This window comes from Epinephelus fuscoguttatus, linkage group LG5 (assembly GCF_011397635.1).
Source record: "Epinephelus fuscoguttatus linkage group LG5, E.fuscoguttatus.final_Chr_v1".
In the NCBI taxonomy this organism is placed as follows: Eukaryota; Metazoa; Chordata; class Actinopteri; order Perciformes; family Serranidae; genus Epinephelus; species Epinephelus fuscoguttatus.
The window spans coordinates 22297611-22317497 of NC_064756.1; the positions used below are offsets into that span (position 1 = coordinate 22297611).

General features: G+C 41.6%; 1 protein-coding gene across 5 annotated transcripts in view; it reads left to right on the forward strand.

Annotated features, from left to right (window-relative positions):
• dock10 (dedicator of cytokinesis 10) overlaps nt 1-19887 on the forward strand; it is an 83134-nt gene that overhangs the window by 12879 nt on the left and 50368 nt on the right. For 4 of the 5 annotated variants that reach the window (XM_049576083.1, XM_049576077.1, XM_049576081.1 and 1 more), the window contains exon 1: nt 13757-14238. The exons of the other annotated variant lie outside the window; for it this stretch is intronic. In XM_049576083.1, coding sequence (XP_049432040.1) covers nt 14080-14238 — 159 coding nt within the window. In that variant the 5' untranslated portion in view covers nt 13757-14079. Of the gene's footprint in view, nt 1-13756; nt 14239-19887 lie in introns of those variants that run through there. 5 annotated transcript variants of the gene reach the window in all.

The following is a 19887-nucleotide window of genomic DNA, read 5'->3' on the forward strand; positions in this document are numbered from 1 at the left end:
TTAAACCAACTAATCAGGCAGTAGCATGGTATATTTAAAGGATTAGTTCAGCATTTTGGAGAATACAGGGAATATTCTCTTGCTGAGAATTAGATGAGAAGATCAATACCACAACACCACACTGAATATGAAGGGACAGCAGCCAGTTAGCTTAGCTTAGCATAAAGACTGGAAACAGGGGGAAACAGCTAGCCTGGTTCTGTCCAAAGGGAACAAAATCTGCCTAACAGCACATCTGAAGCTCAAGAATTAATATGGTATATATGGTATATGGTATATGGTATATTATTGTTAATCTGTTAAACAAAGGAATACTCCGCACATCTATTTCCAAACAGGTGCATAGGAGAGGGACGAGAAGTGTAAAACTTGTAGAAAAGACTCCCACACACTGTCTAACTTGCGAAAATACCTTCACCTACCTATACCTTCATCAGGCCAGATTTTTAATCTGTACCAGACTGCAGTGTATAAATGACACATGGGCCGTACTATTTCTTGACCAGGGGCTTTGATTAGGGCTGGGTGATTAATCAGATTGTATTTTCAATCACAATTTTGGCTTCCCTTTTCTTTACAGCAATGTGCTTTCACCCCTTTCTAAAAGTCCAAACACACTCTCAGCCAGGGTATGGTGTGTTTAGTTAACCCGAGAGCCAGTTTTTCAGTTGGTTCAAGTAAGTAAAATTTTCTTGAACCAAAGTAAGGTTCAAGAAAATCCACTGTTAAAAAGACAAGTTTATTTTAAATGTTCAACAAATGCAAGATGTCTGCAAGGTGATTAGTAACTGAGATAAATAATCGTGATTAGGACCTCTGTCATAAGTGAGCAGGCCTAGTAGTGACTCACCGCTGTGTTCTGGACAGCCTTAAGGTGACGACAAGGAAATATTTTCTTAATTAGAGAGCATTAGAGATGCTGATCAGTGGATTTTGTTACCTTTAGACAGAGCCAGGCTAGCTGTTTCCCCCAGTTTCCAGTCTTTACACTAAGCTAAGATAATCTAAACTAAGCTAAGAAAAGATAAGCTAAACAGCTGCTGGCTGTCTCGACATATTTAGCATAAAGACATGAGTGGTATCGATCTTTTCATCCAATGCTTGGCAAGAAAGTGAATTATTCCCCAAATTTGATTTTTGTTCCAGCCCTTACTTGTGTCTTTCTGAGATAATAGGACTCAAGAGGATGTATGGTCAGCGCATGGTCACACAGTTTTGAAGTGATAGGAGTGAAGATGCCAGAATCATTGCTCTCCCCTCTGACTGACACAGTCCATGTGTCTCTTGAACATGAGTTCCACAGAAACATAGTCCCAAGCCTCAACACTCAATAAGTGAAGGTAGTAAAGATGAAGGAACAATACTCTGATCTATGGTTGTGTGTCATGCTCATGGATGCTCACATTAGAGGGCGGGAGCATTTCTGTTTTGCGTTAAAAGTCTTTCTATGGGTCTGCGCTGGCTCATTCTGTGTCTGACTTTGTATTTTTCTTTGTGCGTCCATCAATTCTGCGTACCTTAAATGTTAGCCAAAGAGCTGAAAGTGGATCTGCAGAAGAAATAAGGGAGGAAAAAAAGGCACAGGGCAGAGAGGGAGACAGAGGAGCGATTTTGAGTGCGTAAGAAATGGGGAGGGGCATTTTTCTGGGGGGGGGGGGGGGGGGTAAGGATGCATAATAGATATGAAAACGCATGAGGAAAAGTCTTCAGAACAGCTGCGTCCCCGGTCTAAACTGGGACCTCAGGGAGAAGGAGCTGTGCTGAGTGGGCGTCTGGTAGATAGTTAGCGCTGGTGTAGAGGTTGCACAGAGGTTACATGTAGGCTTTGTGTAGGTGTCACATGTAGGCGTCGCGACTGAATGATTTATTGCAAACTCTGCATTCTAGTGGGCTTTTTTCTTCACTGAGAGGGTGTAGATTGGGGGTTGGCATAAAGTCTTATGATTAATTTTCTCTCAGGCTGTTCACAGTAGCTTAAAACCATAGCATTCACTGCGCTGGTATGTGTTTCTGGCATGTCTGCATAAAAGTAAATATTGGCTTGGGCCTGATTTAGGATGAATATGGCAGGTTCAGAGTGAGGACACATTTCTCAAGCTAACAGAGTTACAGGAAACAGAAATCATTAGGGATAATTGCTCGAAGAGTAGTTACGGTTTCCGAGTGTCAGATGCTCAGAGACGTGCCGTGGAAGTTGAGGAGAGTTTGGAGTGTTTCAGAGTTTGACTTGGCCAGCGTGAAGGAGTACGTGAACTGTCTCTTTGGTTGGAGACTCTCTTACCTGGACAGGAAACAGGAGAGGCTGAACAGCTGTGTAAATGGCCCAGATAAGATCACAGGGAAACAACAGATACATGGCAGTGCTGAGAGAGAAACCATGACTACTGTACTGGAGTGGTATTTATTATGTTGCTGCATTGCACTTTCCAGTAATATCAGGTTTTGACGAACAGATTAATGTTTTGGCAAAAGGGGTCTTTTCTGTTTCTAATTAACGTTCGCTCTCCTGGATGGAAAAATCACGATTTACTGAGCAGACCTTTTGCCATGCTTTTTGCTGTTACCTTAAACCTTCCCTGTAGTATGAGCTGATGCTTTATCTGTGTTTCTCATTTAAACCGTAAGAAAACAACATAACAGCACTGACGCCGACTTTAAAAGTATACCCCTGTTACCGCACAAACCAAAAAAAGCTTTACTACCTTACGAAGGATGGGTATTATCACAAATATTTATTGCAGGGTGCATAAGAAGCCGGTGACCTCAGCCGTCTATGCTTGACTGCTGAGGCCCAAGACGGGACAGGAGGGGGGAGGAAACAGCAGGGAGATATGGAGAGATGCCACGTGGGAGAGTGAATTAATGAGGCACCAGCTCTGTGACAGTACAGTAGCTGTGTGTGTCTCTGCTGCTTTTGCTGCTCAGTGGATGCTAAATAATACTAGTCCAGATTTTCATAAGATTCTCTTATGATGCATTTTATAAATGTGCAAGTTAGTTTCTAGTTCTTGGGCATCAGAGCTTGATAAAATAACGTGACAGTAAGCCCCTTTATTAGCACGCAGGTCACACATTAGCCATAATAGCTAGAAAAGATGATACTTTGCAAGATGGCTGAATTGTTTCTTACGGTTTTCAGGTGATTTGCCAAGGTCATTGTAGATTTATGACATACCAGTTTTCTTTGGCATATCTGGCACTTGACTTTTGGGATCATTTTTGCAAATTTTGAAGCCATTCCAGACACTTCACATTTTTGACATCTTGCTAGCGCATCTGTAAGCCTGTCACGTGTGGCCAAACTGTCCAAGTGTCAGTAGTGTTGGACTGCTGGTGGCTGTTAGATGAGAAAGAGTCGGAGTTGCAAAACTATCATTAAGTTTAAATATCCTTGTCTGAGAATAGCTAAAAAATAATTAATGTTATGTAAATGAATAATGTTGGATAATTAATTCTTAATTAATTGATTTATGGGAGATGTATAGGGCTGTTAGCGTTAACCCATTAGTCGCAATGATTATAACGCCTAAATATTTTTAATAGCGTCAATCACGTGCTGCTATTTTCACCGCTGCCTATCTTTCAGAGGCTATAGATGGCTGAGTTTTAAAGTTAGGGATGATACTAGCATCATATGAAACAAAAAGACCTGAGAAGTCCAGTGGTACCAACCATGTTATGCTAGCTTCTCAGGAAGGGGGCTACATTTTGGCGAGGGAAAAACAGCATTGCCATTATCACAGATAATGGCCATTTCCTTGACCTCTCACCTCAAGATATCTGAATGAAAATGAGATCTGTGGGTGCCCGCAAGTTGCCCCTTTACAGACATCCCCACTTTACGTGAGTCTCATATAGTTTGGGGCAAAAACTTTGCACTTTTTTGCATGCAGTATTTATTACAGATTTATGAATAGAAAAACTTGACACACAGTGCTGAGCTGCATCTCAAATTAATCTTCAGGTTTAGATCCCGTCACCCCCCAAAACAGACAAAAAAGGGTCTACAGTATGTGGATCTCAGAGGATCTCATTAATTGTATGCTGCTATTTTGTCTCTTCGACCACACTGTTGTAGCAGTGCAGCACTGATTTGAAATAAATAAATCTAAAAGTTCAGATCATAATGTAAATTTCTTTGCATTTATTTAGTTCCCAGTTAAAACTCTATGATAAGAATTGCTTTGGTTTGTTAATATGGACTTCAAAACTGTTTTGAAATGCAAGATTATGGAATATTAAATCTGTGAATAAAAAATGAGATTAATCACGATTTAAAAAATTAATCTTTTGACAGACCTAATATCCCTAATATATATGAAAGGAGCATTTGAATACTTATTTTGACATTGATCACTATGGCAGTAATTGAAGCTTCACAGCATTCAAGTCAGCCCTTCATACTTGCAGCATCGTGATGTTGAAGTCTGGCTTGTTTTCCAAGTGTTTCCCTGAAACAAGGACCACCTACACCAATGTCCTAAAAATTAAGCATCTTTCATAAAATAAAACATAAAGTCTTAGAGTAAAATAAAAAATTAGACATAAAATTAGAGCAAATGGAATGCACTTAATGAGTGTGACTACTACTTTACTGGTAAAATTGACCACAAGACGTAATGTTTCAACATCTGGGTGGCTTACCTCCTCAATGAAACGGTTTCTTGGAAGATCTGCTGATGCTGAATGTAAATATCTGTACTGATGTTTCATGTGAGTCCATAAATGATGCAACAAAATGATAAATCTTTATTTATTAACGTTAATGACAAAGTAATGTCTGCTTTCTATTAGTCTACTGTGAAGAAATGAGTTCAACAGTTCTTTAGAGTGTAGGTAAGATGGATGGACAGGAGAAAAGGTGAGGCTGGTTGTTGTTGGAGGTGGGTGGGTGAATTTTAAGAGGGAGGTTACTCTGAGGAGAATGAATGGAAATTTTTAACAATGCCACCCCCCCTTTCCTGGCAGTTGCTACTCACCAGCTTCCCCTCTCCCATATTCTCCACCTCATCTCCCCTCTCTTGCTCCCTCCCCCAACATCCCTCCTGCCCCAGGACTTTAGTTCTCAGTTAAAGACATTTTAATAGCTTCCTTTTCTAAACAAACCAGCTGCCAGAGGACCAGATAGCATCTCTGGCACAGAGCGCCTCCTGGAGGTCATTCATTAAAGACGTGGCAGCGAGGGCAGAAGTGTGGAGACTGGCACTCTCTTGTCCACACAGCCTGCTGTCTCCAGGTCTCAGCACTAGATGGCATTGGCAGTGTTCTGTGCCTCTGAACTCTGCTCTTCCTGTTAACTCCTCCGGGGGAAGAGCTCAGCTCGGAGCCAGATATTTCATACAGTCTCCAGGTTCACAGCATGATCTTGTTACAGTAAGGCCTTTGATTCCTGTTTGCAATTGCATTCTCACATGAAAATATGTCTGCAGTGTTTGTATTTGGAAGGCGATCCACTGCATCAAACCAAGTGCTTCTAATTTCCTCCAACAAATAAGAAAACTGTTCATCTCATGACCAGCAGACACCTGCAGAGGGGGCAGGAACCAAAACAAATCCAACATGTGTGAAAAACAAAGACAGGAGAGTAACGCAGTGAGAAGAAAAGCTCTGGCGTAGCAACAAAATCAAAACCAAAATGAGTCAGAATCAAGAAAACCCCTCCAGTTCAAACAAAAGTGTTGTGCTTGAATAGAAAAAAAAACGTCCTACATCTGCTCTGTGGAACTTTTTCACTTTGAAAAATGACAGTCAAAAAGCACATTTCCAAACATTATTTTGCCACAGCTGCAGCACAGCAGGGTAAAACCATAAATATATTCAACCACCTGAAACAACATCACAAAATACAATATGATGAAGCGCTCAAAGCCATGAAACTGATCAAAAAATACCAATCACAAAAACACAACAAATTACAGTTCTTGGCAAGATCGTTTTATCTTTAATCAGGCATCCTCTACAGTACCTGATGCTCACTTTAGACCTTAGTCTGCCTTCCTGTTTGTGCAAGAGATGTGTGGTGTGGTGTGGCATCCGCAGGCTGAGGTTTTACTGAGAACAGCACATCAGAATGACTTCGAGACAATATTAACATCAATAGTAATGTTAGAGAGTTTTAAATGATAGTCACTGCAAATACACAGAGACATGCTGAGCTGCAAACTCAAGTCTTCTGAGCAGTTGGAGGAATATAGTGGTAATTTGATGAAGTTCATTCGATCCAACAAAGCAGATCAAAGTAGAAGAATCTTGCATTATCTGCAGTTCAGTTACGAAGAAAATGACCCCAGATAAACTTAAGCTGGAAGTTTATAGTCTCCATATTTCTCCCGCTGACATTTTTCTCCATCTGCTCAGTTCTTTGAACCTTTTTCAGCCAGTCAGTGAGCTCTCTACATATCTGCAGCCCGTCAGAGAGACAGACTGTATGTGTGCGTGCTCTTTGAGAATAGGGGGGTAGTACAGCCAGAAAGAGGTTGACCCCGTGTCCCTCTTGTTGCTCTGTGAGTGCCAGGGGCCAAACCGTAGTTTGCTGAGAACCCAGCACCCTTGAGTGACAGCATCCTTCCTGTTGTGGTCACCATGGGAACGGGAGAGTGTTTTCCCAAGTAAACTCAGTGAAGCTTTGCACCACATCAAACGCCGCTGCCATGAGTCAGCCTCCAGCGCTACAGGGAACCTAACTATAGCAGAGCTAACTGCTTACAAGGCAGTGTGCAGGACTTTTAATGGGCTGTGGTTTCCTACTTGGCCTAGTTGGCTGAGGTATTTGAAGTCAGTAAAATGGCTCATGTTTGTCTTTCGTCTAAATAGTTAACCTACACGCGTATGCAGCATGCACACACACGCATCCAACTCCTGCAAATCTAGTGAACACAACTGCCACTTTGTCACTGTCAGTGTTGTTCAGCAGAGGAACAGGAGGATTATAGAGACTGAGGCTGTACAGCTGGAAAACATTAACTCCACAAATGATGGCAGCAAACTGCCCTATACACCCCAATGATGTCATCCTCTACAGAGGTTCAGACTTGCACACATCTTAACCCTGGTCACACAAGGAAGCACAGGCAAGCACAGAGGACACACACTCACACATACTGTAGCTCCAAACAACAGCAAAGGTGCACACAATTGAATGCTAACACTTCATTGTAGTGGTCCACATGATTTTTAGTGGTATTGCAGAAATTAACTGATGTGTAACAATGTTTTCTGGAAAGTTTCCTACTTGGGGAAAACTGAGGAAATGTGTAACCGGTGCAACTGGTAAGCAACTATGACACACTGTACATTTGTAAGAAAACTAGACCAATTAGCATGACACATTTTTCAGCCTGTAGTGTTTGTTTTATGTGGGGTTCATTACATCAGCTGAACATGCAATACTATAAAGTCTCTTCTAGTGTTTTGCACTCAAAGTTGGGGTAGGCAGAAATCTGGAAAAGGCAAGAAAAGGTAGAATCTGAAAATACACCCTCCTCCTGCAGCTCTCCCCTCTGTCCTAAGCCCCTCCCACCAGGTGACCATGGGCATGCACACATGGTTTATATAAAAACCCAGTGTTTCCCAGACACTGATTTTTTTTCTTAATCTTATTTCAGTGTAGAGCTGCAAACAGTACATTTGCTCTGCCCCTCCTTGCCCCACTTTATCTGTTTACTAGACCTCAAATAAGACAAGAATTAGCTAGCTAGCCAGTGGATGGTCTCTCAGCCTCGCTTCCGGCTGGACTGTTTCCCCAGGAGGAGAGCGGGCAGCAGCTTGGGTGAAGGACCTTTGATCAACAATTGCGGCAGCTTTAATTAGCAGAGGGCTGGGTGACACAGCAGGATGGTGGCCAGCAGCAATGCCGGTCTAACCTGTGTAAGGACAGCAACAGAAAATTTCAATTAAATTTAATTCAATGCAACAGAACTCTATTTATCCTGAAGGAAATTCCAGTGCCAGAGAATGCTTCAAATTACTGTAACAACACTTAACATTCACAAACAACACTACAAACAACTTCTTGCTGTCTTGCTGGCTGGATTCTGGCTGCTGCAGCTGCTGACAATGGGTCTGTCTCAGGAGCTCCTACCAGCTCATCTCCCAGTGAGGTGTCCGCAGTGCTAACGTTATAACATAACGTGAATTTAAGCTGCAGCCGCGAGCCTTTGGCTTTGGTTAGGAGAAGGCTTAACTATCATAAAAAATTTCTCTCTAATTCTCAAACACTTCATTGGTATTGATAGATATTTTATTGCGTTTATTGACAGACTCTCTTTTAGGCTTTATTTTTGATACGTTTGTTCTTCTAGTTTGGGTTATTTTGCAGTATAGGCAGTTGTTGAAGCTGAAAAAGCCCCTTTTTCTCTGCCATTGAATCATTGAAACACGCATGCAGATCTGCATTTGTCAAACAGCCAATTGGAACGCCCTCTCTCTAAATTGGCCTGAGATTGGTCAAAGACACCTATCATGGGCTAGATTTTCTAAAGCTTGAAAACAGAGCCAAGAGGAGGTGCAGCTGCACTTTGTGGGGTTTGAGTTGTTGGGTAGATAACTGATCAGAGCTGATCAGATCAGGTCAGTGGATGAGAGGGGCAGCTGTTTATGAGTGAAAGCAAACTTAAGACCCAGCATGATGAAGTTTCACTTTCACTGTGCCTGCCATTCTGCTGTTCCTTCTGTGGCGCTACTAACAACTGAATGGTGTATATATTCCCCAAAGTTTTTTAGGGGGATTTTAGTCCAGTGACACCAAATTAAACTGCCTTCCCCAGCTTTAACATTTAACCTACAAAATAAATGTTATCCTGTAAAATATAAGGCTATAAGGCTTGAAATATAGTATTTTTATTTTGTGGTATTGCTACTTTACATAACGTCAGTAAAGCATTACAGCTGAACAATATTGACGATGTTCTACTTTTAATCAATAATCTATAGCCTATTTATTCATTTTATCAATGGATCTTTGTAAAAAAAAAAATTATTAGAAAGTTTTTATTCTGAAAAAAACTCAACTGTCAACTCAACTTTATTATCTCTGTACCTTTTTTTTTTTTTAATCATTTCCTTGTTCTTTCTCCAGAAGTCACAGTCAAAAATAGCAGGTACTTACCATGTGTACCAAATGAGCAATTTCCTCAAACAGATTTTTCAGACAACATTTTGTGTTGTACTTTCCCTCATCAGTTGCTTTGTAGGAAATTATTTGGAAAATAAATGACCCATGAAATAAAGTATTACCAAAGATACTGATGTAGTGGTTGGCATTTATTATGCTTCCAAGGGAGTTCAGAAATTGGATAATTTGATGAATTGGAAATGAATTGAGAAAGAACAGGGAGTGAGAGAAGAAAGCAATAAAAGAACCTAAGTGAAAGGAAGAATTTATTATTATTATTTATTATTCCACCTCATTGTGTGGATGGTGGTGCGGGTGTTTGTGGTTTTGTCTGGGGATGTGACACCACCCTTGTAGAGGTTTGTTCTTCCATTTTGTTGTGTGATTTATTTATTCTCCTAACTCTCCTGGGAGATGAGCTGTTTTACACTCTACTATCTCCATGTCTGTGTCTCCAACCACAGAGGGCGTGTTGGTCTTATTCTCTTCCATGGAAGTGCAAGGTCCTCATCACTTATTTAACACTCGCCACCTCATTTGCTGAAAGTTGCCTCGGGTGTTTTACTTTAAAATGCACCTCTCCCTCTTCTTCTGGCCATTTTAAAAATGAGGTAAAGTGAAACAATTACAAAATGCAGCGAGGAGAGTTTCTATTGTGGTTTCTTAATTAACCCCCTGCACTGGCTTTGCTTTCAGACTGCACAGTTTTCTTCTGGGAAACGTGCAATATTTTTGATTAAGCTGATGGCTGCAGTAGGTAACATATAACATCAGTGGTAAAGACTCACAGCATGAATATGGTCTCATCCTAGCATGATGACATAATACAGTTCAGCTAACACCTCTCCTAATAACAAGTATGTTTCCATTACTCTCAAATGCATTGGTGCATAAAAATCAATAGGAAGAGAAACAACTAAATCTGCTCCTGCTTTATCTTCTTCTAGTTTTATGTCTGGCATTGAAGACACAGCCTCAGTACGTTACCGCCACCCACTGTTACATCCCAGAGAGCTTTAAGGGATTTAAAGGGTGGCAGATAAAAATGCCTCATAATGTGTGTGAACAGGCAAATTCATTCAAGAAAAATAACATACTGGAAATGTCACACAGCATCAATTAAATTCTATAATTTAAGGTGCTCTTAAACGCTCTTATCTCGTCATCCTCACTTGTAGATGTTTTGCGTGTCACCAGATAATGGAAACATTCAATGATTAGTTTAAACCTTGACGAGCATTTGGACGGAAACGTTCTCGCAGCAGCCAGCGTAGTGATATAATCCGTGTTTGAAATCGGTGTGAAGGCAGGCGAAGTGAATGAGAGCGCAGCACCACACTAGCAGTGTAACATGGGGACTCCGCTGGCGACTACAGGGCATGTTTGTGTGGGCATATTTGCATGACAGGACCATTGTGGAGGCCTGGCATACAAACAAAGCCCATCTCTGTGGCTTCTGTGTGTTTTAGCTGCTGCTACAAGGCCTGTTGCACTGAAGAGCCTTTAGTGAGAAGTAATGGTTTTTGGAGGCGTTGGCGAGGGGAGGATGGTGGCAGTGGGTGCGGCTAATGTTTCTCCACTTTGATCATTGCGCTGGACATATGCACTGTCATCTCCTACTGAGTGGGGCACATTAGTACACTGTGTGGGAGAGAAGCAGCAATTCTGTATGTGTGCATTCTTGTGTATGTGTTTCTGTGTGTCGTGCTGTTTATATTTAGCTATGTAAAGCATTATAATAATGAGCGTTTATGTGGGTGGTGGGTGGGATTTTCTGTCACACTGACATGGACACTAATGACCTTAATGATGACCTAACAGCATCACCATGGTTACCTCCTACTCTCTGCAGGGAGCTGAGAGTGTGCAAATGTCATTGTCTTTACATTATGTATAACTTGATTACAGACTGCTGGCAGCCTTTGAAAACAATGCAAAGGGTAAAGTTAAATCATATGTGTATGTAATATATGTAGAATATGTAAAACATTTCTTCGATTGAGCCGAGGTGTTGGTTACCCACTGTTTTTGTTTCAGTGGTGCTTTGAGACTTTTTTGGCGCTGTGTCTCTTGGGTGACCAAATCTGAGCACTGTGGGGATACAAGCCCATAAATGTCCTGAACACAAAAAATAAAGGTTCCTACAGACTGTGCGATTTCAGCATTCTCATAAGTTTAGAGCAAGTTACACTGTGCGACATGGATCTATTAATAAACATCAAGTTTGATGTCCAGACTCATGTACAATGACAGCGCCTACTGAATCACAGGCTACGACGTACGATAACTTCCCATACTGAGTGCACAAGACTGCTGCATGGGTTATTACTTCTCCAACTGTGAAGCACAACATAGAGGGTCACATTGTTATCCTAAAGTTTTGCGTCGGGCACTTTATACTGCGGTGTGTGTGTGTTTGCTAGCTGCTATTTTGCTCACCTGGCAGCTGCAACTCAGCCGCTATTTCCTTCCATGCTTCATCCTTCTTTACTTGATCATGGTAAGAGCTGGAGGACACATCATACAGGCAAGGCTTCTGCTGCCACAACTCCACAAGGTTTTCCTCTTTGCTGGAATCCCACACGTTTCTTTTAGCGTGTTTTGCCTCCATGGAGAGCTGCTGTCCGTCTGTTTGTTTGGGTTTCGCACCTGTGCGTCACTTCATGCAGTATTTCTTTTGGTTGGTTAGAAGATATAAGTTGGTCACACAGTGAGATGGTCATCCCAAATTTATGACACTGTCAGAAATTTTATCCCAGGCTTTCTTTGACCATAAGACAGTGACAACAGCAATCCTTGAACCTCTGTCACTGTGCGACGTAGGACCACGTTGGTCATCTTTTGTCTGGGACATCCCAAAATCGCAGTGTATACTGAGCTTAAGAAAATCCAGGCAGAGGGCAGAGTCTCTGCAGAAAAATACACTGCCACACACTTCTAGTGGGTCCTAAGTCAATTTTCAATCAATCAATTTTATTTATAAAGCCCAATATCACAAATCACAATTTGCTTCACAGGGCTTTACAGCATACGACATCCCTCTGTCCTTATGACCCTCGCAAAGTAATAATTGGAAGTGTGAGTTAATACGTTCTTTTTTTAGGGAAATACTGCATAGTTTATCTTTAATCCTTTCAAATTTTAGAATACATTTTTTATTGGACAGTGACACTATGTGTTTTATGTCATATTGCTCAAAAAAAAAAGACAATGGTGTGGACATGTATTAAGGTGCAGTCTCTCTGTTAGTTTAGACGTTGAAATAATTTGAATTAACTCACTGTGTTGAATTCAATGGAAAAGTTTCCTAACTTCTCTATTTTTATACAGTCAATGAATTATTACATTATTTCATTTGAGTTATTTTTACTTCCTCTAATGAGTGTCTTGGTGATGATTTTGACAACCCCTGTGCCACTGAGGAAATATTAAGGCTTATAAGAGAAGTGTGCTTTGGGCAGTGTTTGACTGATTGACAGATGTCTTGGGATGTCACAATGAGTTTGTTGTGCTTGTTGGCCTTGTCTTGCCTTGTCTCACTCCACCTCTTCCTCATTAACCAAATTAAATTAAATTCAAGTGACTGACAAAAATGGCAAAGAACAGTAAACCAAAATCCAGGCTTCAAAGCCTTTGTCTCAAGAAATCTTTGGGAGATATAACTAGTGTAAAGCTACATTAATAGCTTTCTAAAATCTGTCTTGGACAGCCCTTTGGTTTAGCAAGGAAGAACAAGGGGAATTTTATAATGAGAAGAACTTTGAATTGCTGCAAAACATGTGAAAACCATTTCGTTCTCAGAGTGCACTTTTTTTTCTACCCGTTTAGCCACACACAGTGAAAATAGAACATGAAGAATAAAGACCAGATGACATGAGAACAATTAGAGTGGTCAAAGTGATTGTTGCTGGCACATCAGAACTGATATAATGGAATTTTTTTCTTCAAGTACTTGTGCTAGATTGAACCGAAAGCCCGGCCAGTGTCCTGTCGCCTGTCTGTGTGCTGAACCAAAGTCATGGGAATTTCACAATTTCACGTCAGATCTCCAGTCCTGGAACTCTCCATGCACGCTTCATCTGCAAAGCCGCCCACTCCCCACTTTCCAGCCACTTTCCGTTCAATAACCTCTCACCACTCTCCCTGGAGCAGCACACACTCTCTGCCAACCTCCTCTCTGGAACATTAAGCTGATTTAACTGTAGCAAACACATGCATATGCATAAACATGCACATTTTTATACTCCTTCTTTTTATTAAAAAAAAAAAAAAAGCAACAGTTTATTTAACCAAATCAGAGTGTGGGACAGCATGTCTGTGCTATACGTGCCGCATGAACCGCAAATGCACAAACACAGCCAGCAGACCTCTGACTTGAAAGGACTGGTGTGATTGGGAAAAATGGTGAAGCAGACTGCTGCAGGATGAAAATCAGAAAAATGATGTAGCTTTATATGTGTGTGTGCGTGCATGTAGCAGCTGGTTCTGGTCAGCTGACAGTTATTGCGGACTGTGATTTGTTGGGTGAGCTGGGCTGGGCTGAACCGTGCACAGCTGCAGTCTCTGTGTGTGTGTGTGTGTGTGTGAGTGTGTATAATAGAGGAAGAGAGAGGGAAACAGAGAGAGAGAGAGTGAGCCATGTTAGGCTGCCAGTGTGTAAGCTCAGCAACAGCAACATTAGGAGCTGCAGACTGGAGCAGAGCAGCGCAGGACAGAGACGGAGAGCTTGCAGAGCAGGACTTGTTGGAGTGAAGCAAAGGAGAATGGAGTTTCAGTTATCCTACTGGGCTTGAACAGCATACAGGACCTCTGGCTGGACCAGAGGCCGATTGGACTGAACTGGACAGTGCCATCAGGGCAGACTCTTGAGTTCAGGTTTACTGGAATAAACAAGGAACATCAGCTCAGGTGAAGCCTAACACTACTGGACGGGACCAGGCTGAACTACAAGTCAGTAGCAGTGGATTATGGGTTGTTCGGCTAGTGTGGTTCTGCTGCTTCGGTCTGTGGGCGGGGCCGACTGTGGTCACATGTGTTCACGACAGGACCAGATGTCATTGGATGCTGCTACTCCCACCTTAGAGGGTTACACCGCTACCACCTCACCTTTGACCATCATTGTAATGGTAACCAGTACTACTGCAGCACCTTTAACTCCTCATTAACTCTGCCTCTTCACCTAATGCATGTGTGGGCAGGTAGAGGGGACGACAGCATGTGGGTCTGAAGAAACTGTGTGCATGATATTTGGATGTGCATGCATGTATATATATTTGTACATTTTAATTGCAGTGATTGAAGGATAGTTGTCCTCACTTTTCTTTATCCTGGCACTCTGTTATGTTTTCTCTGCTTCTACAGTACAGATTTTTTCGCTGTTGCTGAGGTTGTTGTATAATCAATAATTGGGGCCTGGTTGTTTCCCTTCACAGCTGAGAGGCAGAAGGGCGGAAATGGAGGGAGGAGAATAGAGGGGGATGGTGGGGTCAGACATGAGGAATCTAGTTTCTGTGGGAAAAATCTGCTTGCTCTGCATATGGCCAACAGAGAGGATGATAAAAATAGCTATTCAAACAGAACCATAAATAAAATGGAGGATAAGAGTCGTTTGACTGGATGAAGGAATGAATAATTTGACGAAGGAATTGATGAATGAATTACTTGAAAGTACTTGTGTGGTTCTCCTTACTGACTTTTCTTTTCAGTACAGTCAGTACATCTGTTTGGTATCCACTAGTGTTGGCCCGATTTCTTTTTCCCAGAAAGACCCTGGTTTCTGTAAGCCCAGTGGAAAAAATGTTAGAGTTTTGGCAGGGTGGGATCTTTACACTCGCCCCTTCTGTTTCCCCTTTCTTTCCTTTCCCTCCATAAACCTTCTTTCTCCTCTGGTGCCTGTTTTTCTGGTCTTTGTGGCAAACTAGAGTCATAATAGTTTACACTGCAAAGTCATGCTTGCCTGCTGATTCTTGTACTGTAATTATAAGAGCATTATGCTGATATATTCAGGGCAGACTGTACTACAAACTAGTGCAGTAACTCTGCCTTTGGTGATCTTTAGATATTTCTGTGTCAGCGTAAGCCATTCATCAGCAATGCTAAGTTTCTACACTTTTTCTGCTTTTAAAGGCATAGAATACTTTGCATACATGTGTGGAATAGTTTTTACCACAGATTAGTTGGTCACCTTTTTACAAAACAAAAAACGAAGATGGTACCGTTTTCTCTGACAGCAAGTCCTTGCAGCACAGTTTTATGCTTAAAGCAAGCCATCAGATGTGTGTATTCACAGATGTACAGTACAGGCCAGATGTGTCTAGTTTCAAAAGGTTTTGTGATGTATAATTGCACAAGATATACCGAGATAACCAAGCAACAGCAGATAAACACAGACAGAATAGTAAAGGCCCAAGTATGAAGCCCTGGGGAACTCCAAAGGTCAAATAAATCTCTGATTTGAAGATATAAGTACAACCAATTTAAAAATAACTCTAAAATGTTTAACCTATTGCTTAAGATGTTCAGTTATTTTATTGATGTGTGGCAAATGCAGAGCTGTGATCTAAAAAAGCTATTAAAAAAAAAAGGAAATTTCTTGAAAGTTGATTTGTAGTCATGAAACTGATGACACAAGCATCTAAAAAAGGATTAGAAAACTGGTCTTCATTCTGTAACACTGTGATCAAGAGAGTGAATATTTTCAGTTTTAAAGAGAGCAAGAGTAATTTCGCTTGGAGAATGCAAAAGGCGAAATAAATTACAGGCATTGGTAAAAACAAGGGTCTAAGACATGCTCTTTAAGTTGTCGTCCCCTAGCTGTAATATGTGCAGTACTCCCCTAACCTCCCTACATCTCTCCCTCTAAGCTTGACACTCTGTCACCCTGTCACCGCACTGACAGTGCGGTGACAGGGAAAGAATGCAAATCCTCCGCTCTCTCTTTGGACACTGTCAGTCCTCTTTGGTGTTGACCTCTTCGGTGGCATTCAATCATGTTTTACTGGACGGTTAATTGGTTGTTGATATTATAAGTGATTTTGGGAATTATTTGTCCATTCACTGCAGAAAGAGGTCTGATTGTGGTCTGTGGAATGACCTTCACACAGCTGTATAGACGGACTGAAATAGATGTGTTAAGTGGACAACCACCACAAATACAAAGTGCAGTGTGTGTCTTGGAAGATGGCAAGAAAGTTAGAAAAAAGGTTAATTGGCTTTTCACCACAAACTCAACACGTCAAATTGGGCCTACAGAGATGAAGACCACTGTTTTTTCATCAGAGGAGCGACTTTCATTAGAAGTATGAATCCCCATTAGCCCCACTGTCTCTCGCCAGACCTTGCATTGCTCTAATGATATAAAGCAGATGACTGTCTGGTTTCTTCTCGTCTCTGCCGTCCCAGTTGTCCTCCTCTCTCCCCCTTTTTGTCTCTCCCTCATACTTCCTATCAATCTTTCACACTTCTCTCTTCTTCCAACCTCCCCGTCTCACTGTTTTTGTCACACTTTTCTCACATCTTTCCTGATAAGCCCTTAAATCTGTACTTGAGAGTGACACAGGCCAGCTTGTGCGCATGACGTGCAAAGAGCTGAACCCTGTGATTCCTCTCCATCTCTGTCTTATTCATCTCCCAACTTCAATTTATTCTGCTCTTCTTTTCTTCCTGTGACCAATTCAGAGCACCCCACCCTCCCCTCCCTCCGTCTCACTCTCTTGTTCACAGTTATGCTGGAGGAAAGCCATGCTGTGAGCCACCAGTCTAGTGCTCTATTTGTGCCCTCCACACAGCTGTAGTTTACCAACATCAACACCCACTTTATCTCACCCCTGCTTTGAGAGAGGGAGGGAGAGCAACAGAGGAGCGGGGGACTGAAGGAAAGATGTTAAAAGGGATGTTTAATAGGGTGAGGACAAGGGATCAGGGAAGAGACAGAGAGATAATCAAAGCAAAAAAAAAAATAAAGGAGTGCGCTGCTGAGAATGTTTGATGAAATGAGGAAGCGAGAGAGGTGGAGATGAGAGGGAGGGAGGGATGGAGCCAGCTGAGGCAGCTGCAGAACAGAGGATGGATGGAGGGAGGGAAAGAGTGAAAGGAGAGGTGGGAGGTTGAGCTGCAGACATTAAATGGGTTTGAAGGAGTGCAGTTCTGAGAGCGTAATTATGATTCATTATGATTTTGTCTCAGATGCAAAACATCAAAGAGTTATTAAGGGTTATTAAATTAGGAAAACATAGAGTAGATTAAGATTAATGCTTTGCTTAGAAATGTCTTGTCCTGGTAGACTTGCAGGTTGTTGTTTCAGTCTTTCATGAACATCTGAGTTGCAGTCATGATACACTGTAGTGTCATCGCTGATGAATTCTAAATACTCATAAATAGCAGGATCTTATGCATCCTTTGCATTTCACACATTTTGTATTTTGTACTTTCCTCTGAAACGGATTTCCCACTTTAACCTCAAAAGAAGCTATCACCTCTCACATCACTTACCCCAAACCAACTGCCATTAACTGATAGGAGCTGCACACCTATAAACTATAGAATGCACTATTACACCTAAGAGGGGTGCGTGAGGAGCGATGAACAGCCTCAGATTTGTATGATAACAAGTGTGGGAATTTGCAGTAGCTGCAGTCACATGCGTGCATTCACATATGCACAACCTCACAAATCCTTGTCACTCGTCCAGTAATGCCTCCCTGCTACAACTGGTTCATAAGTTATGAAAGGAGACGTGGCAAGATGTGCAGCCATGAATACTCTGACTAACATGCCTAACATGTTGTCACTTTAAACTATAGAAAAGTGGAACAGCTGGAGCCACTTGTGTCATTTGCTTCTTCGCATCAAAACAGGATTTTTCTTCAAGTTTTCCAATGGTGGCAGACTTGTTCAACTTTGCGAACACAGCCTCCCTCTTTCATTCCTTCAGCCACCTTGTTGAAAAGGTTACTGCTGCAATGTTGCTGTTGATACGGATGTCTTTCACACTGTTTAAATGTGGTTGTGTTAGTTGTGTTGTGCTTTTCTTTTGGGCATGCATCTGTGCCCCAGCTTTGCAAACTGTTGGTGAGTTGGTTTGTGTAAAACATATCCATGATAACACACAGAGCTGAACGTAAACAGGCAAGAGGATGTGTGTCGCAACTGCAGTAAAAAAAAAACAACTGAGGATGCTTTCACACCTGCCCTGTTTGGTTAGATTCAAGTTCGTTTGCCCCCTAAGTGCGGTTCGTTTGGGCAGGTGTGAACACTGCGATCTCATTCAGATGCGCACAGAAACAACTGGACTGAGACCTTCTTCAAGAGGTGGTCTCAGTCTGGTTACAAACAAACCTTGGTGCAGTTCAGTTATAGTGAGAAAGTGTTCCAATCTCAGTCCAAACCAACTACAGTCGCATTTGGCACATCCAATGCATCAAAACATTGTTTTCTTGTTGGAGCCACGCCTCGTTTTCAAACTGCTTGGTTTGCCTGAAGTGAATGATGCAGGCAATATAGTACACAATGACCAGTGCTAGAGTCAACCCATGTAGTTGTCTCTCCATTGTGACATTAGAAAGCGTTGTATTCTACTTCCAAGTGTTCCCTTCTTCAACGTTTTGTTTACTTCCTGGATTTTTACCACATGGAAATTCTGACCAATCAAGAGCAGTGTCTCACTCAGGCATTTGATCCGGTCTGCTTGTAAATGCTGCCGTAAGAACACAAACCAACTCTAGGCAATTACGCAACTTTGTAACAAAATTAGTCCCTGATTCAGACCAAAGCAAGACAACACTAGGTCTGAAAGCACCCTGAGATGCATATTCTGAATACACTGTACACATGTCCGAAGAATGCTCCTAAAACAAGAATAATACAGGCATATTGCACGTGTCCTAATCAGAAATTGCCACATTTGGATAAAGGTCTGATTTTTTATATCCAAACAGAATATGCTGTTTACATGTCCCGCATCAAATTCAGATTATCGTCATGTTTGGAATAATAGGAATATTGTGTGCATATAGTATCGTGTGCATGTAAACATAGTCAGTGAAACAGCTGTCCTTTGGCTCATGACCAATCATTCCACAAAATCTAGTGCTCGTCTTTGGATCCATTTGGAAGTTATGCACATTTTTGTTATAGGCCACACACTCACTGCCCCACCACATTTACACTCACCCCCCCCCAAAAAAAATAGCAACATATTTTCTCATTTAGTTAGTTAGTTAGTTAGTTAGATAGTTCTGGGTTTGTTTACTCAGGATATGAGTTATGTACCTGAGGTTGCTGCCTCTACCACAACATAATTTGATTTTATCTGTGGTGCTCACAGCATTAAAAATGTAGATTCTTGTGTTTTTCCACAAATTGTGTCTCCTATAGTCTCGATAATCAACAGATGTTGCTGTAAAAACTTTATAGAGGAACCGCTGTCTGCCAAAGAAATAGTCCCTGTACGAACACATCACCCAGAGTGAAACAAGGACACAGAAAGAGGTGATGGAGTCAATTTTTCGGAGCTGTGAGAATGAAATTCCATTCACCTCCACTGCATCGGGATAAAGGCATAAATTCCAGACAGCTCACTGCAAAATGTGCATAAATAAATCAAACACTATCTGCATGTCTTAACCACCAGAAGTACAGTAAGTGATACAGTATATATGTCTTTGCTGCAAATTGACCCTTTGAAGTGGGATAATGCAGCACATTGATTTCTCTGCATCATTTAAACCATTAGTGCTCCCCAAGAAACCCTAATGACGGCACCCTATGTAACGTGT